Source organism: Heterocephalus glaber, unplaced genomic scaffold (genome assembly GCF_053883595.1).
Source record: "Heterocephalus glaber isolate CG9 unplaced genomic scaffold, H.glaber_assembly_v1.0 deba00001608, whole genome shotgun sequence".
Classification (NCBI taxonomy): domain Eukaryota; kingdom Metazoa; phylum Chordata; class Mammalia; order Rodentia; family Bathyergidae; genus Heterocephalus; species Heterocephalus glaber.
Window position 1 is genome coordinate 41,397,960 of NW_028258379.1, and position 17,255 is coordinate 41,415,214.

At 55.6% G+C, this 17,255-nt stretch overlaps 1 protein-coding gene across 3 annotated transcripts in view; it reads left to right on the forward strand.

Annotated features, from left to right (window-relative positions):
- The first annotated feature begins 420 nt into the window (after positions 1-420).
- Mta1 (metastasis associated 1) overlaps positions 421-17,255 on the forward strand; it is a 35,131-nt gene continuing 18,296 nt past the window's right edge. For 2 of the 3 annotated variants that reach the window (XM_013066102.3, XM_087195698.1), the window contains exons 1-3: positions 421-630; positions 12,428-12,495; positions 16,518-16,611. In XM_013066102.3, coding sequence (XP_012921556.1) covers positions 603-630; positions 12,428-12,495; positions 16,518-16,611 — 190 coding nt within the window. In that variant the 5' untranslated portion in view covers positions 421-602. The remainder of the gene's footprint in view (positions 631-12,427; positions 12,496-16,517; positions 16,612-17,255) is intronic. The other variant, XM_021243353.2, reaches the window with a different exon arrangement.

A 17,255-nucleotide genomic window follows, 5' to 3' on the forward strand; every position in this document is an offset into this window, starting at 1 on the left:
GCTCAGGAGACCCTACCAGGGGTCCCGGGAGGGGCGCTGGGGATGCAAAGAATGTCGGGAGGGTGACCTGCCAGGGGTGGCACAGATGGCCCGCAGGAGGCGCTGAGGGGATTCAAGGGGGTGGGGGCCGCGACTGGCCCGCCGGGGTGTCGGGGAGACTCGCCCGGGAGGGGCGCTGGGGATGACGGGGGACCCGCCGGGGGGGGGGTGCGCGGACGGCCAGGCAGAGGTTCCCAGGAAACCTGCTCGGGAGGGGCCCCACGGTGCCCGGCGGGGAGCACGGGGACTCGCAGGGTTAGGGCGGTGGAGGCGCGCCGGCCGGTGCGGCTCGGGGTCGGTTAACCGCCCGCGCGGTGGGCGGCGGCGCCCGAGGCCCCTCCCCGCCGCCCGCGGCCGCTCCTCCTCTTCCTCTCCCGCCCGCGCCGCGGCCCTCCCGTCCCTGCGCGGCCTCGGCGGCCTCGGAGGCGGCGGCGGCGGCGGCGGCGGCGGCGGCGGAGCAGCGCGGCCCCTTTAAACCGCCCGCGGCGCCCCCGCGCCCGCGCCTGCCTCGGCCTGCGTCGCCCGCCGCCCGCGCCCGCGCCCCGCGCCCGCGGCCCCCGGACATGGCCGCCAACATGTACAGGGTCGGAGGTAAGGCCTCGCCACGGCCTTTATGCGTCGGGCCCGCACCCCTGCCCGCCGCCTGCCGCCCAGTCCGCGCCCCTGCCCGCCGCCGCCACCCCTCCCCCGCTCCATCTTCTCTTCGGGCACCCCCTCCCCCGTGCGCACCCCAACTCAAGATGGCCCCTAGGGCCGCCCCAGCCGGAGCGGGGCGCGGTGGGCGTGCTGGCAGCGCAGGCGGGGGTTCTGCCCACCTGTTGGGGCCGGGGGCGGCCTGGGTGCAGGCGGGGAGCCGCGGGAGGCGCCGAGGACCGGAGCATCCTAGTGGCTGCTGGCCGGTGGCCCCGAGTCCCGGCTGGCGCCGGCGGAGCCCCAAGCAGGAGCACGTGGCCTTGGCGGCGCTGGCTGCCAGCCTGGGAGCAGGAGTTTTGGGGTCTTGGGGATGTGGGGTCCTTATGGGGCCTTGCGGCCTGTGTGCCAGAGCTGGGACCTTGAGCTCATCGGAGTGGCCACGTTACTGCCCAGAGCCCTCCCACTGCCCCAGGGGCTTCCCTCAGCGGCCTTCCTGGGGTGGTCTTCCACGGGGAGCCATCATCCCAAGTGTGGCCCCGAGGCATCTCAAACTTTTCACTCCTTCCTTTTCACCCTAGTCCACCTTGGAGGCACTTAGCAGATCCCGAGGAGAGTCCTAGTTTGTGTGTGGGTGTTGGGGGTTCCCTGGGAGTGTCTGGGGGCTGTGGCCCAGCTGCATTGGGTGCTTTCACAGGGTTCTGGGATGGCCTTGAACTCGCCAGGCTAATCCATGTCCTCCCCCATCTAATCTCATGGGTGTCCCTCCCGTGGATCTCCCCTGCTGAGTGTGGATTAAGCCTCCCCAGGCCCCTCCCTCACCTTCCCCACCTGCAAAGTGGGCTCTGCTGTGGGAGTGTCACAGCTGGGACAGCACTGAGGGACCAGGGTGCCCCCTCCCAAGGACCCAGGATGCTCTTCCCAGCCGGGCCAGCCCTGTGGGTGCCTTCCACCCACTAGATTGTCCACCACCCGCAGGAGCTCCGGCACGCCCTCTTCTTCGGCACACACCCTCTTCTGCCCCACACCTTTGCCCCATGCCAGGTCCAGAATGGACTTGGCGCTGACCACAGTGCCCAGTCCTTGAAGTGCACAGGCCACAGTACTCTGCTCTGCCAACTCCTCGCTGTCCCACAGCCCCTTCTGATGCTGTAACCCTCTGCACCCTTGCCCTGCAGACCCCTGGCTAGTATGTGGTCCCTGTGGCCCCTGACTCCATGGCCTCTCATCAGGGATTGCCTCAATCCCCCACCCTTTCAACAATAGTTTCCCTCACCTGTAAAGTGCCCCCCCTCATTGTTCTGGTCCCCTGACTCTTCTGCCATCCCCACTGTAAGTCCCTGGGTAATTTGCTGTGGGTTATGGCCCGTGATTGTGGCACTGTGTGCTGAAGAAAAGTCGGGAGGAGTGGCACCAGCTCCTCTATCCAGACACCAAGCAAGGGAGGCACTTTTGGCCAGCCTCCCCGTCCAAGAGCTGTGTCCACGCCCACCTGGCACCTGTGTCTGGGGGACTGGGTTTGGGAGAGCCCTAGACCCTGACTCTGTTCTCCCCATGCTGATTCTCTTGGCCTTTGGCCCTAGCCAGCCCTAGACCTTCCTGTGTCTGTTTCCCTCTGGTGTGGATGAGAACTTGTCTGCCCTGCTACGTCCTGTGGCACCTCTCACAGAGGATGCCTGGTGCCCATGTGGACATCCTGTGATGGACTGAAGCCAAGTGTCTGACTTGAGTTGTCCTCAGAGTGGGCTTCTCTGGCCTTGTGCAGGTTTGGGAAGAGTCTGCAGGGGGCTGAGGCCCTCCTTGGGCCCTCTTGCACCCGACCCCTGCTCACTAACCCAGGCTGAGCCTGGGGTCCCATGGGTGGGCGGCTGAAACCCAAGCTACAGAGCCTGGTGAAAGCTGTCCTGTCTCTTGTTCTGTGGGTAAGGAGCAGGGAAAGGTCAGGATTCTTGTCCCTTGAGGCATACACAGTCCTGGCTCCACTTTGCTGCCTGGTGCTGGGGGTGCACCCTAGTAAGCTCAGTGTGCCCTACAAGTGTCAGCTTGGCAGGTGTGGCAGCAAGTGCTTTCCCCTGTAAAAGGACCACGTTGATCCACCCACCTGTGGGTTCTGAGGGCCCTGTGGTCATGGTGGCTGGGTGTTGACAGGTTGGGCTCCTGCCCTGGCACTGCTGGCTGGAGTCTTGGGTCCCCAGATGGAGAGGAAGCTGTACCCACTCCCGAGCTGGGCCTCTTACTCTGCCGGGTGCTTTCTGAGGTTTGGCTGCCTAGCCAACCTGCCCTGGTCTGGGGGAGCAACTGGTGGAGACTGAGCCTAGGAAGGGTCATCCTTGCTCCTCAGGATGCCCAGGCTGGTGAACACCTGTGTCCTACTGTATGTCCCAAATGTGGTGTGTCGAGTCTGAGACGTGCCATGTCTGGGAGTCCCCAGGTCCTGCCAGGGATTATTGTGAGGTGAATAGGGAAGAGGGGGTGACTGCTGTGTGTGCCAGGTGACTGGCTGGGCAAGGTGGTCAGCCGGGAGCCAACAAGGCCTGATTCTTCCCTGGGCAATGGCCTGGCATGGACAGGGACCTGGTGTTGGCAGTGGTGGAATGAGGCTCTGGTAGCGTCTGTTCCCTAGAGCCTTTCCTCCCAAGTGGCTGATGCTTCTGGAACCTGCCTGGGCTGCAGGAAACCTGGGTGACCCAGTGTGTCTGTGGCGTGGTTAATACAAGATGTTGAGCCACCTTTCAGGACAGGAGCCACCCTGCTGCCTGTGCACATGCTTGGGGCTTTCTTTTACATTGAAGGGCTGTTACCATGTCCTCTGCCATGTCTTTTGTTCTTTCAGTGTATGACATTAACACCAAAGCTTTTGGGATGGCTTTTGTGCTTTTGTTTTAATACTGTACACTTGTAGATGAAGACGGAAAATGGATTGGTAACCTGGAGGCCACCTGCAACATCAAGACCCTTGATGGCTTGAACCCTCCAGTCTTCTTGGTGTGATATTTTAAGTAGTTGAGAAAAGTCTCTTTTTGTGTTTTTTTATTTACATCATAAATATTTGGTATTTTGAATCCAGGACTTTGTGTGTACTGGGCTTTATCACTGAGCTCCATTCCCAGCCCTTTTTATTTTGGGGGACAAGTTCTCATGAAGTTGCCAAGGCTGGCTTTGAACTTGAGACCCTCCTGCCTTGGCCTCCTTCATAGCTGGCATGACAGATGTGTGCTTCCATGCACATGCTAGGCAAGTGTTCTGTCGCTGATCTACATCCCGAGCCCCAGTATCTTTTATTTTTTTATTTAAAGTTCCCAGCACAGAGTTCCCATGTGAGCCTGTTGGGGCGGCACACATGTCCTAAGGTCTGTGATCTTCCCTGCATGTAGAGGCTCTGGGGTCTTTCGAGGATTTGGGTCTTGTCCAGCTTCCTTTTTGACAGCATAGGCTGCAGGGGTGACCTGAAAGTGTGGCCCCACCCTCCAGGAGTAAGTACATCATGGTACCAGGCCTTGTAGAAGCAGGCTGTGACTAGGGTACAGGCTGGTCCCTGGAGAGGGTGAGGTGGTTTGGGCTACACAGTCTCAGGGGTGGCCAGACCTCTGCCTGCCTCGCATCAGCGGCAGCCCGTTGTCCCCCAGGTACAAGGGTAGGAGCTCTGGGTCCTGCTCCTCCAGGTGCACCAAGCCCCCATCATCTGCCAGAGCTCCTGGGATGGGCTTGGTTGGTGCCTGCTTTGGTCCTTCCTTGTTGTTTTTTAAAAAAACTTGACATTCAACTCTTAGATTTAAAAAGAAAAAAAGCAGCAGCCAACATTCAGAGAAGTTGGAGTACACGGTCCTAAGAAGCAGCTCTTCCCTATGGTCCTGGGAAGGTGCTGTCTGCCCTGTGTGTGGTGGGCTCTGGGACCTGGGGCCTGTCTGCAGTGACTTCTAAGGTCATCCTGCTGAGCAGGGTGGGCTGTGCCTGGTCAGCTGGGGTCACAATGTCACATGGCCTAGGGAGGCATTGCCTGGGGCCCAGGTGCATGGGGAAGGTGAGCTTGGGTGAGAACCAGTGCAGTCCCCTCCCCAGATTGCCTGCTGGTGAACTTGGGATGCTTATAGCAGGATTCGGGGCCCAAGCCTGCCTGGTGTGTTGCTCCTGTTCCCACAGAGGCACCTGCCTGATTGCCCTTGGTTGGGCTTGGCACAGGCCCTGCCTGATACCTGGTCCTCTCAGGAGTGTTAAAACCCTAGGGAAGGTCTCACCTTGCTTTCTGCCTAGGGCTTTCCCTGGATCCCCTGTTTTCTGTGTCCCCAAGTGCCTGCACCTGAGTGCCACACATAGTAGGCACAGCCAACTGGGTGCTGGGACTGTCCCCACTCCGGGTCACAGGAGGGGCTTGGAGGAGGCTGTGACTAGGTGTGGCCACTGCTATGACAGGTGGTCAGTTGTGGCCCCACACCTTCTGGCCTGGGGCTGACTAGATGTTGCCATGCTTGGGTCCCCTGCTTGCCTTTCTTTGTTGAGGTCCCGGCTGCCTGGAGGCCTTGCACATGGGATTTTGTGCAGCCCCCACAGCCGGTGACGGCTGTCTGGGAGATGATCCTCCTGAGGAGCAGATCCGCTCTGCCCACATCGCCTGGCTTAGATGGCTTAGCAGTTCCCACCGTGTGGGAGCCTGTGGTGCCTTAGGGCCCATAATCTATAATCTTTTGCATGCTCTCAGCCATAGCGTGTTCTCACTGTCCCCTCTGCCTGGACGGCCCCCGAAAGCTGGTACCATTGTGCATACATCACAGCCTGAGACAGCACTGCTTCAGCCCCGTGTGGAAGCCAGCCAGCTTGGGACTCTCATGGTCCAGGCTGAGGTCCTCTGTGGTATGTAGAGCTGGGCACTGCCCACTGAGTAGTCGCTGATGGCTCGGGAGTGCAAGGGTAGTGCCTGTGCATACACTAGAGCCCACAGGAGGGCAGCTGGAGGGGGCCTCTGCCTCCTGGGCTGCAAGTACTGCTGGGGAAACAGCAGGGGCTGTGCTGTCACAGTGTCCTGCTGAGTCAGGGTCGGCAGCAGGGCCCAGTTGGTTCCGTGGTAGACTTGCTCCTGGTGGGAAGTGAGCCCTGAGGCCTGCCCAGGGGGTGGCATCAGCATCCTATGCTGTCTCCAAGGAAGATGAGGGCAATGCGTGTGGCCCTTTGGACAGTACCCTACCCCTTGGGGCCAGCTGTCCTGACCCTGCCTTGAGGAAGCCTGGTTGGCCACGTGCTCCTCCGCATACAGTCTGGTCCCTGTCCCTTCCTAGACTTTTGTGGGGATAACAAGATGGCCCTGGCATTGGGGACCTGGTAAGGGAGACAGGTCAGTTGGAGGTAAGGACAGAGGAGCAGGAAGGTAGTGGCCAGGATGCCTGTGAGACTGGGATATGTTGTCTCAAGTCACTCATCACTGAGACACAATGCCCAACACCAACAGTTTAAAGGAGGGGAGGTTTATTTTGTTTCACATTTCAGTCCTTGGTCAGTCTGCTCCAAAGAAGAAACAGCATGGTGGAGGGGCCTGGGAAAGGAGGGTGGTCACTTCACAGAGGTGACTACATCTTTCAACCAGGCTCTACCTCCAGCCTCAAGCCAGCTTTAAGCCCCATAATCCAGTCTCCTCCCAAAGGTCCTGCCTGTCAGCACATGAGGCTTTAGGACAGTGATGGCAAACCTTTTAGAGTTTCCAGTGATAGCACAACAGCCCGTTGCAGCATGCGTGCCATAGGTTTGCCACTACTGCCTTAGGAGAACATTTAGATCTGAACCATAACGCACATCATGTGGAAATGGCTCAGGAGCGGGAATCTGACTCTCTTGAGGACTGATTCTGCGACCCTGGATTCTGTTCCCAAACTGCAGACAAGGGATGCTCTCCTGCCTCTGGTGGTGTAGGCCTGGGAGTGGGTCCTGAAGAGGTTAGAAAGTGTGTGGCTCCCACTGCTCACAAAGCCTGTGGTCCTGGGGACTGTTGCATTATCCTCTTTGTTCTGTGGCCTCCGAGTGGCTAAAATCCCATCTGTAACCCCAAATCCATACTTGGAACACTTCTGCAGCCATTTGTGACGTGCATCCAAGTGTCTCCCTGAAGTGGCACAAGGGCCCTCTCCTGGCCTGCTCAGGGCCACATATTCTGCATCACTTGCTGTTTGTGGGTGACGTCCTGTCTAAAGTGGTCCCCACGTGCAGTGCTGAGAATTCTAGAGTTTTGAGCCTAAGGAAGAGCTGTGAGGGTGTGGGTGACAATGCTGGCAGAGGTATCAGGGAATTGGGACACAGTGTTGAATGGGTTGCTTGACCAAAGGTGACCAGGTGCTTAAGGGACCTGGCATTGTCCCCTGGGAGTGGAAGGCCTATATGTGCTGGTCAGTATCAGGAGGACTCTGTAGAACAGAGCTGCTGTGCATAACAGATGTGGGCTGCACTGTGGGCATTTACTTATCTTTTGGACTACTGGGAATTGAACCAAGGGCCTTTGCACTGAGCTGTGTCCCTAGTCGTTTTTATTTCTTATTTTGAGGCAGGATCAAACTTGCGATCCATTTACCTCAGCCTCCCAGACTGCTAAGATTACATTAGTGCACCATCATGCTTGGGTTGTGTGTGTGTGTGTGCGCATATATATATATATATATATATATATATATATATTTTTTTTTTTTTTTTTTTTTTAACTTGAAGTCAGGAATATGTTGAAGTCTGTTATACACAAACAGCCAGTTCTTTTATGCAGGAAGGTCTGTGGGGTTTTTTGTTTTGTTTTGTTTTTGGTTGAGAAGAGGTCTTACTATGTTGCTCAGGTTGGTTTTGAACCCCTAGGCTCAAATGCTACTTCTGCCTCAGCCTGCAGGTAGCTGGGCCGACATGTGTGTGCCTCTGTGCCTGCCTCCGGTCTGCGATTGTATTTTTTTGCAATACTAGGGATGGAACCCGGGGCCTCGTGCTTGCTGGATTAACCCTGTTCCACTGAGCTCTTATCTGCAGCCTCAATCTGTGATCTTTGGCATTGTGCCCCACTAGGTGGCCACCCTGGGCCTTCAGGACTGTCCACTCCCCCCTTTCCTACCTCCCCTGGCCCCCTAGCCCCCTGGCCGTCAGCCACCCCTCCCCCACCCCTCCCCTGGGCTCTGTCCATGTTGCATTGACCTGGCTTGGTTCCTAAGCTTCCTAAACACAGACTGTCCCTGTGTCATCTGCTCAGTCCTTTCTCCTGCTGAATGAGATTCCATCCCGTGGACGTGCGTAGTTTGTCAGTGGTGAGGGAACTTTGGTCACCTGCATTGTTTGGTGGTCTGAGCAAAGCTGCTCTGAAGGTGTGTGCTGGGGTTGTGTGGACCTTGCTGAGGCTGACGGTTGCTTCCTGTGACGGTCTGGCATTTGCCTTCTCCCCAGCCATGAGTGCCAGACCCAGTTCCTTTGTGCCTTCCTGGCGCCTGGTCACCTCAGCTTTCCTTTTTTTGCATGGTGTTCCAATTGGTATACAGGGTGTCTCTGTGGAGACTTGGGTTTTTTGCCCTAGCACTTTTTATTTTTTGTGTGTTCTTTTTTTTTTGGTACCGGGGATCAAACTTGGGACCTTGTGCTTGCAAGGCAGGCACCAGAACCATTGAGCTAAATCCCCAGCCCAGCACTTTTTATTTTTTGAGATGGAGTCTTACTAAATTGCTTTGTCTGGCCTTGAACTTGTTGTGATCCTCCCGCCTTAATCTCCCATATAGGTTCACAGGTGTGCATCACTGTGCTCAGCTCATTAGAGTTTTGATTTGCATTCATCTTTTTGTGTATTTGTATTTGCTGAATGGCTGCCTGGCCGGTTTTCTGAGGTTGGGCTGTTTTCTCTTCTTTTTTTCAGTCTTAGGAATTGTATCCAGGGCCTTGAGCATGGTAGGCAAGCACTCTACCACTGAGCTGCATTCTGGTCCTTTTTTTTTTTTTTTTTGGTACCGGGGATCGAACTCAGGATCGAACTCAGGTCCTTGCGCTTGCGAGCCAGACGGCAGAACCGCTGAGCTAAATCCCTGGCTCTGGCCCTTTATTTTTAATTTAAGATAGGATCTTGCTAAGTTGCCCATGCTGGTCTTGAACTTTCTTTTTTTTCTTTTTTTTTTTTGTTTTGTTTTTTCTGGTACCGGGGATCAAACTCAGGTCCTTGCACTTGCGCAGCAGGTGACAAAACCACTGAGCTAAATCCCTGGCCCTGGTCTTGAACTTTCTATCTTCATGCCTACACCTCCCAAGTGGCTGGGATTACAGATGTGCACCACCAGATTTTGTTTTATTTTTATTTTTATTTTTATTTTGTTTTTGTTTTGCAGTGTGATGGATCAAGCCCAGAGCCTTGAGCAGAGCATGCTAGGGAAGTGCTCTCCTGCTGGGCCACACTTCCAGCTCAAGGATTGTGTGTGTGTGCAATTGTGTGTGCACACATGTGAGTGCACAGGACTGGAGATTAAACTCCCAATGAAGTGTATCCTTAGCTCCTCTCTTTTTTTTTTATTTTGAGAATATCCTGCTAAATTATAAATTACCCAGGCTGGGCTATAAATTACAATCCTCCTGCCTCAGCCTGCCACAGTGCTGGGATTACATGAGTGTGCCACCACCTCTGGCAAGAGTTTGTTTTGTATTCCTTTTTTCAGAGGACTGAGGTTGTGCATTTTATGTGTCTTAAGAAATTTGCCTCACCAAAGTGACAGAGACTTTATGCTCTTTTATTATGGGACTTTTTAGTTCTCTATTTTATTACCCATTTCAGGTTGACTTTTGTGTAAGGGCTAAGATTATTCTTGCTTTTCCATGTGCTTGTCCATTTGTTCCATTACCACTTCAGAAGGACACTGTCCTCTGTCATTGAGTTGCCCCAGCCCCTGGGAGCGTGCAGTATGCTGTGCACTGCTGGGGGCATTTGTTGGGCTGCGCTTTCCTGGTGGCCTATGGATCTGCACTCTGCTGGTCCATGTTGTCTTCATTGCTGTGACTTTGCATTAGTGTTATGTGGATCTTCCCATTACTCTACTTTCCTGGTTTTCCCTTAGAAAGTGTAGAATGAGTCTGTGGAGTGCCAGGTGTTGTGGCACACGCCTGTAATCCCAGCACTTGGGAGGCCAAGGGAGGAGGATTGGCAGCCTGGGCTTCATAGTGCGTTCAAGGCCAGTTTGGAATACATAGTGAGACCTTGCCTCAAAAAAAAAAAGAATGAGCTTGTTGATTTACATAAAACAAGCAAGTGGGCTTAGGGTTGATCGAGACCATAGCTCTGTCTGGGGAGGGTGGATGTCATGGCCACGCAAGCCTCGAGCCTGGCAGGCTGTACTGCCTAGCCTGGTGACTCATGAGCTAAGAATGGCTTCCACATTTTTAAGTGGTTGAGAAAAAATAAAAGGAGAATGCTTCAGGACATGTGAAAATGTTATGAAATTCAAATTTCAGTACCATAAATAAAGTTTTATTGGAACACAGCTGTGCCAGTGCCAACATGTGGGTTCCCTTGGCTGCTTTCAAGCCATGGGCCACACTGCTTTTCCTCCACATGCTCAGCCTGGCACCCTGGCTCTGCACACCAAGGTGTGACAGGGGATCTCCACTGGGAGCTGGGTGTCCTGTGATTAACCTGGATCCTGCCACTGCCACCAGGCCACCAGATTGGGGGCTCTGCCCACAAGCTGGCTCCTGCCCCAGGCCAGTTGAAAGCTGCAAATCAGACTGCCCCTTCCAGTGCTGCTAGTGTTCAGGAGCAGCTCTTGGAACTTGGGGACACACACTCGTGTTTGCCCCTCATCACTGCATCGTTTCCTGCCCTCCAGGGTCCTGGGTGTCCGAGTCCTTTCCTGAGAGGACGCTGCCCTTGAGCTGGCCCAGCCTGTAGGTGCCCAACTCCATTCCTGGGCACTGCCCAGAACTTGGCCAGCAAGCACGCGGGCCCTGCCTGTCTTCCCCACTTGAGGGACTTTTTTTTTTGGTACCAGGGATCGAACTCAGGACCTTGCGCTTTTGAGGCAGGCAGCAGAACCACTGAGCTAAATACCCACCAAGGGACTTTTTCTTTTTTTTTTTTTTTTTTTTGGTACCAGGGATCGAACTCAGGTCCTTGCGCTGCGAGGCAGGTGCCGGAACCACTGAGCTAAATCCCCGGCCCCAACTCTTTTTTTTTTTTGAAGTTTTGGCAAGTAGGAATAATTGAGTCTTAATTTTTTCTTTATCTGATTTGTAAGAATGAAAGCTCACATGATTAATTTGAGGACATTTTATTTGTTTGTTTACTTATTTGTTTCTTCTGGTGCTGGGATAGAACCCAGGACCTTGTACCTGTTAAGCAAACACCCTACCACCAATCTACAACCCAGCTTGAAACACTTTTTAAAATCTGCTTCAGTGTGAGCCCAGTGTGGTGGTGCATGCCTATAATTCCAGCACTCAGGAGGCTAAGGCTGGAAGATCTTTGCAGGTTTGAGGCCAGCCTGGGCTACGTAGTTAAGTTCAAGACCAGCCTCGATTACATACAGAGACCCAGTCTCAATGTGCCCCCTCCAGGAAAAAAAAAAACCCTCATTTTATCAAGGTGCAGTCAGTGTATGTTGAAGTTCATCCAGGAAGTGTTCAGGAATTCAGTGAATGTGATATCTTCCCAGGGTGCACAAGGAGGGCCCCAGGCTAAGTTCAGAACCTTCCTGCCACCATGGAGAGAACCCTGTGCCCCTCATGTAATGGGCCTTGCTTTTTCCAGTTCACTGCTGTAGTGCTTCTCCCTCTGAGTGCCAGCTATGTCCCCTCTATGGAGCTCTGAGGGCTGGTGCAGAGCCTGTGGCACTCAGGTGTGCCTGGGGCAGCACCTGCCCCTTGGGAGTATGCTTATAGATGTGCACCAGCAGCAAGGTGGTCACACAGGTGTTGGCTGCTAGGGCTTGGCTTGGGGACAGAGCCAGCTGAGATCTGGCCTTCTCCTACAGCTGCTCTGGCCTACTTGTGGGCACTGGTCTGATTCCAGCCCCACCAGGCATCCTGGTCAGCCTGGTTGGAGCAGACGCAGGGCAAGGGTGCCAAGGGCCAGCCAGAGTGCTCGGGTACAGCTTCATGGAACTGGTGGAAGAGCAGCTGGGCTGTCCTGGGCTTTCCTTCCTCCAGGCCAAGCACACACCCAGAGTGCCCATCACTCTCTGCATGTGGAGCCGCATGTGGAGCTATGAACCATGTGCTTTCACCACTGGGGATGTGTACCCTTGCGGTCAGCTCCCAGGCTCCTGGTGCCTGTTCCTCTTCCTCTTCCTGGGCTCCAGCAAGCATGAGCCTATGATTCTTTGGGTAACTCTGCCCCGTTTCTGTGCATGCATTAGCCTGGGAAGCTCAGCCTGTGTTCTGTGTAGTTGCTGCTTCTATTGTCTGGGGAGATGAGCTGGGCCAGTACACCGTCTGTGCTGAGAGGGTCTCTGGAGGCCAATGGTGGACACACCTTCCAGGCCTCCGTAGCCCCATGGGGAGGTCTCCCCATGACTCTGTCAGGTCTCAGACACCTGGAGTTGGGCTGTGCCAGGGAAGCTGGAGCAGAACCCCTCTGCCTACTGTCTAGTGCTCTCTGCCCTTCAGCTGGTGTGGGGCTTCACCTCCTCCATCCCTGTCTCCTTCTCCCTCCCTGGGTTGCAGAGCAGGGGTGGTGCCCCTGCCTGTGTGCTGTCCCCATGGTGGGGAGGTGGGGGCAGGCAGGCTCTGGTGCCATGTCTGCAGTGGGGCTGCCAGTGACACACTCTCCATCTGTTTGCAGACTATGTCTACTTCGAGAACTCGTCCAGCAATCCATACCTGATCCGCAGGATTGAAGAACTCAATAAGGTAGTACAGCCACTAGTGGGGCCTAGGCCCTACATGGCTGCTACCCTGTGTAGCTGTGGCTGAGCAGGGTCTTCCTTGTGTTTGCCTCACTGTGGGTTGTGGTACTGGGGCTCGGGGCTGCCCTTAGAGTGACCTTATCTGCATCATCTGCCTAGATACTGTCTCCCACAGGTGAGGCTGCAAGTGGTCTCTGGTGGCCTCTCTGGGGTTGTGACCAGGTTTCTGTGGTAACATAGGCCTCTGACAAACTAATGCTATGCCGACCAGATACTGTCCTCCTGGGGCTTGAGTTCCCTGGGGCCCGAGTAGAGCCAAGCTGCTTAGAGGGACTTCAGGTAGTTGATGCTCAGGATCAACCAGAGACCAGGAAAGCCATCGTCGGTGCCCAGGGCAGAGGCCACACCTGTTCCCCAGCTTCCTTGCCCTCACCTGGCTCCTTGTTGGCCCATGATGGCTTGCTGGCCCTAGAATGCCTGTGGGGTACTGCAGGATTATCTGCATGTTGGGGTCCCCTGTTGCCTCCTGCCCTTGTCACTGGACAGGCGCTTGCTAGTTGGTCAGGGCATATGGTCATGCCCATAAACTGAGGTCCAGGGAGTACACAGAGCCTGCCTGGGTGAGGACTAGGGTGAGAGGGAAGGCACTTGTGGGTTCCATAGCCTCTGGCTCAGTCCATCCACTCTGGGCTTGGAGGCACATCACTTGGGAGGCCTCAGATGGCAGAAGGGCCTGGGGATGTAGGCCACCCACTCCTAGTCTCGTTTTTCTCAGGGCTGCTCCATTTGGAGAGTTTCCTAGAGTGTTGGGGCAGCCCTCATGGGCCCTGCATCCTCAACTACCTCCCCCTGCCCCCCAGGAACCCTATCACTCCTGCTGACCTGAGCCCCGTGCACAGCAGGCCAGTCTGGGCTAGGAGGTGGTGGTGACTTGGGGTTCTTTAGGTTAGACAGGATGGGTGGGAGGTGGCCCCAGGTGGGCACCATGGTGAGTGAGGCCCAGGAAATGGGCCTGTAGCTCCCTGGGACTCCCTGGGCCTCTGCTGGCCGAAGGCCTGGGCTGCAGATATGTCACCACTTTGGGGATATAGAGATGGGGGAGGGACCACAAGCAGCTCCTTGGGAGGCCCAAAATTAGTGGTGGCTAGAGTGTCCATTCTGCATGTGCTGTCTATCTCTGGGGGCTACTGGGACCTGAGCCCTGGCAGGTACCCGGATCACAGCTTCTAGAGGCACAGGCAGCAAGTTGGAGCGTGACGTTGTCAGTGGAACTGGAGGCGAGCCCCATGTGCTGGTCCACCAGGCCCTTGTTCACACACCTCAACGTGCACACACTTGGGACATGAGGAATCAGGCCCAGAGAGAGGCTTCCCCTGAGAATGGTCCATGTGTCCTTTCCTTCCACCTGCAAAGGAGTCACAGGCGACCAGGGGCCCCACAAACACAGCAGGTGCCTGCCCTGTCTTCCTCAGATGCTCCCCGGAGTCTGTGGGCCCTCCATAGGGAAGGCAGGCTATGCCAGGCAGCTGTGCATGTATGGGCACTCTGAGATCCCTAGCTTCTGTTCTGCTGCTGGGGCATGGGGTTCCTCTCCAGGCTCCCCACAGCCCGGGAATGTACCAGAGTGCAGGGCAGGCTGGTGCTGCACAGGCTGGGAAGCAGAAGAGCTCTGGCCCCCATCTGGATTGAAGGGTGACGGACTGCTCTGGCGACAGGTGTCAGCCTGAGCTCAGGACAGGCTGGAGAACTGTGTGGGTCAGTGGAGCCCTGTCTGGAGCAGTGGACACAGAGTGCTGACACTGGGGGCCTGAAAGGTGTTGAGCGTCTCCTAGGGACCAGAACAGCCCCACTGATAATGGCACCTCATCAGGATGCTGGCTTCCCACTACAGCCCTGGAAGATGCCATGCACCCAGTTTTCCACTCTAAGAGAGCTCCCCATGGGTAAGAGGGTGAGATGTCTAGGGAGGGATTTTCATGAGAGAACAGATCACAACATGATGAAAACAGCTAAAGGCAGAACAGAGTCCATGATGCCCACAGAGAGGGAGGAGGCACAGGAAGGAGTCACTGCTGCAGTGATGGGGTGAGGGTGCCTCCCACAGGGGGACAGGATCACGGACTGGGAGGGAGGGCTTGACCCGGGGCCCAGCACCCACTCTCTAGGAATAACAGAGACAAGAGCCCTACCAGAGGGACCTGAGAAGACAGGAGGCATCTGGGATGGAAATCAGGCTCCTTCACGGTACCATGTGAAACTTCAGGACGTGGGGCTGCAGTGCTTCCCAGGAAAAGTAGGTCCCATGTGCACCAGGCTGGGGAGCAGCTGCAGAGTCCCTTCTTCACAGCAGTTCTGTGGCTGAGGTGAAGGGAGCCGTGCAGACCCTGCACCTAGCTAGACGGCCACCACAGGAGAGGTCTCTTGGGGACACTTCACTCCCTGAATAGGACAGCCGACCAGGAAGGAAGTCAGAGGGTCTCCCAGCCAGGACACTCGTGAGCATGGTGCTGGGGATCTCCAAAAGACTAGACATTCATCCAAGGGCTCTGCTGTTGAGGGAGTTGGAAGAGCTCGCGATAGTCATGTGGAGAACTAGGCAGATGGAAACACCATGATGGTGAGCTTGGGAAACGGTTGCACAGAGAAGAAAAGTAGGAGTGTCAGCCATTCCTGTGATTAGAATACATGATTAGAATACAAACTAAGAAATTGATTGAATCCAAATGAGGTATTTTGGAGCAGGGAAGTGTTGGGTGGTTATGGTATGGGTGAAAGTGGATTCCTGGTCTCCAGTAGCAGGGCTCAGGGTGAACCTGGACGCTAGCCTGCTGGTTGGGCCTAGAAATCTGGGCATACTGTGTGGGTGCCTTGGGGTGCAGGCTGCTATGTGTCAGTGCGAGTCTCACGTGTGCTGACATTTCAGACTGTGCCTGTGTTGCTTTGGTAATCTCTGAATTTGAAAACAAGTGCTTCTCAACTGCACTGTGATGTGGCCTGTCGGGCAGGGAGCCAGCTGACTGTGTGGGTCCCCAGGGGGATGAGCACTGGACTGTGGCTGCAAGTGGTGCAGGAGTCAGGACCACCCCAATGTGAATGTGTGGCTGGATAGACAAGGGGGTCAAGGAGACAGGTTCCTTCTGCAGCAGAGGCTCTAGTGACTTGCATGTACTGTGCTCTGTGACCTGGGAGTTTTCTTAAAGGCATTTTGTTCAGTCTTACAAGCGATGTACACTGGTCACTTCTGTAGCAGTTAGAATTTTAATTCTTGCATTATTTAGCATTTAAATGAACTCCTGTTATAAAAAGATGGTTCCCAGTGGGGCACAGTGGTGCACGCCTATAATCCCAGCTACCCAGGAGGCCGAGGCAGGAGAATCGTAAGTTCAAGGCCAGCCTGGTCAACTTAGTAAGGCACTGTCTCGAAAAGTTTAAAAAGGGCTAAGGGGGTGTAGTTCAGTGGGGAGCACTCCTGGCCTCAATCCCCAGTACTACAAACAAATAAAGGTTTCCTAAGTGGAACTGCTCTGCCTTCAGTGCCCTCCACCTGCCGCTTGCTCTGTTGGGGGAGCTCGGTGAGGCACAGCAAGGTTTGGCTAACTCTGTAGCTAATTGTGGATGGGGACCCCAGCAGCTATGTGGCGGCTTCTGTATCAGGTCCCTGACTGGAGCACTGGGCCCCAGAGCCACGAGGTCCTGCCTGGTGTGGGTGTTGGGGTTGGCAGGAGGCTCACAGGGATAAGGGGAGTGTGAGATGTGGGTCTAGATCCAGTGTGTGTCTCGGTCCTCGGTCCCCTGAAATCAGGCCACCCTGACTTCATAAGGGTTCCAAGGTGGGGTTGACCTGGGTCTTTGTCTTACCCTGTCCCATGGCTCTAGGCGCGGGGATCTTGCCCCTTCCCTTGTGTGACTGTTCCCAGGGTCACGAGGAGTAGATAGGGCTGCATTCATGGCCCTCGGGAGACCTGGGCCCATCTGGACGGCTGTCTGAAGTGGCTGCTGCTCAGGTGCCCCTCCTTGCTGTTGCAGACGGCCAACGGGAACGTGGAGGCCAAGGTGGTGTGCTTCTACCGCAGGCGGGACATCTCCAGCACGCTCATTGCCCTGGCGGACAAGCACGCAAGTGAGTCTTGGCCTGTCTCTGTGACCTGCCTGGGGGAGGGCTGGGACACTCGCTACCTGGCCCAGCCACAGTGGTTCCCCACCCTGAAGGGGATCCCCTGTGTCCTGTGCCCATGTGCACCCTTTCTGCGGCCTCCTGGGGCTGGGGTGAACAATGTCCCTTGCTGTGCTTCTCCCAGCATCCCATAGACCAGCCTAGGTGTCAGTGGTGCGGATGGGAGGTACTGGTCCAGACCAGGCTGTGGCTGCTGCCTGCTGCGGTAGATGCTCTGCTTGATTTCACTTTATGGAAAAGTTTCTATAGGCATTCTGAACAGTGTTTAGAAGACACATTTTTCTCCCCTTGTCCTTAGAACTCAAGCCTAAATCTGATAAACACTGGTTGGAGATCTATAGACTTACCCTTAGCCTGGTCGCTGTCAGGGCTGGGCCTCTTACCCTGCAGTAGGTCCCCGTAGACTGGTGATGCTTTGTGTACTTGGAGGTCACAGCCTCAGAGCAAGGGCTGCCTGAGCCCCGGGAACACTCAGTCCGGGCAGAGGGAGTGGGTCCTGGACCCAGGCTCATGTGCCCCTGGTGACAAGCAGTCCCCCGTGACAGACCCCAGGCTCCTCTAGAAGCAGACATGGGGAGGTTCCAGCTGCC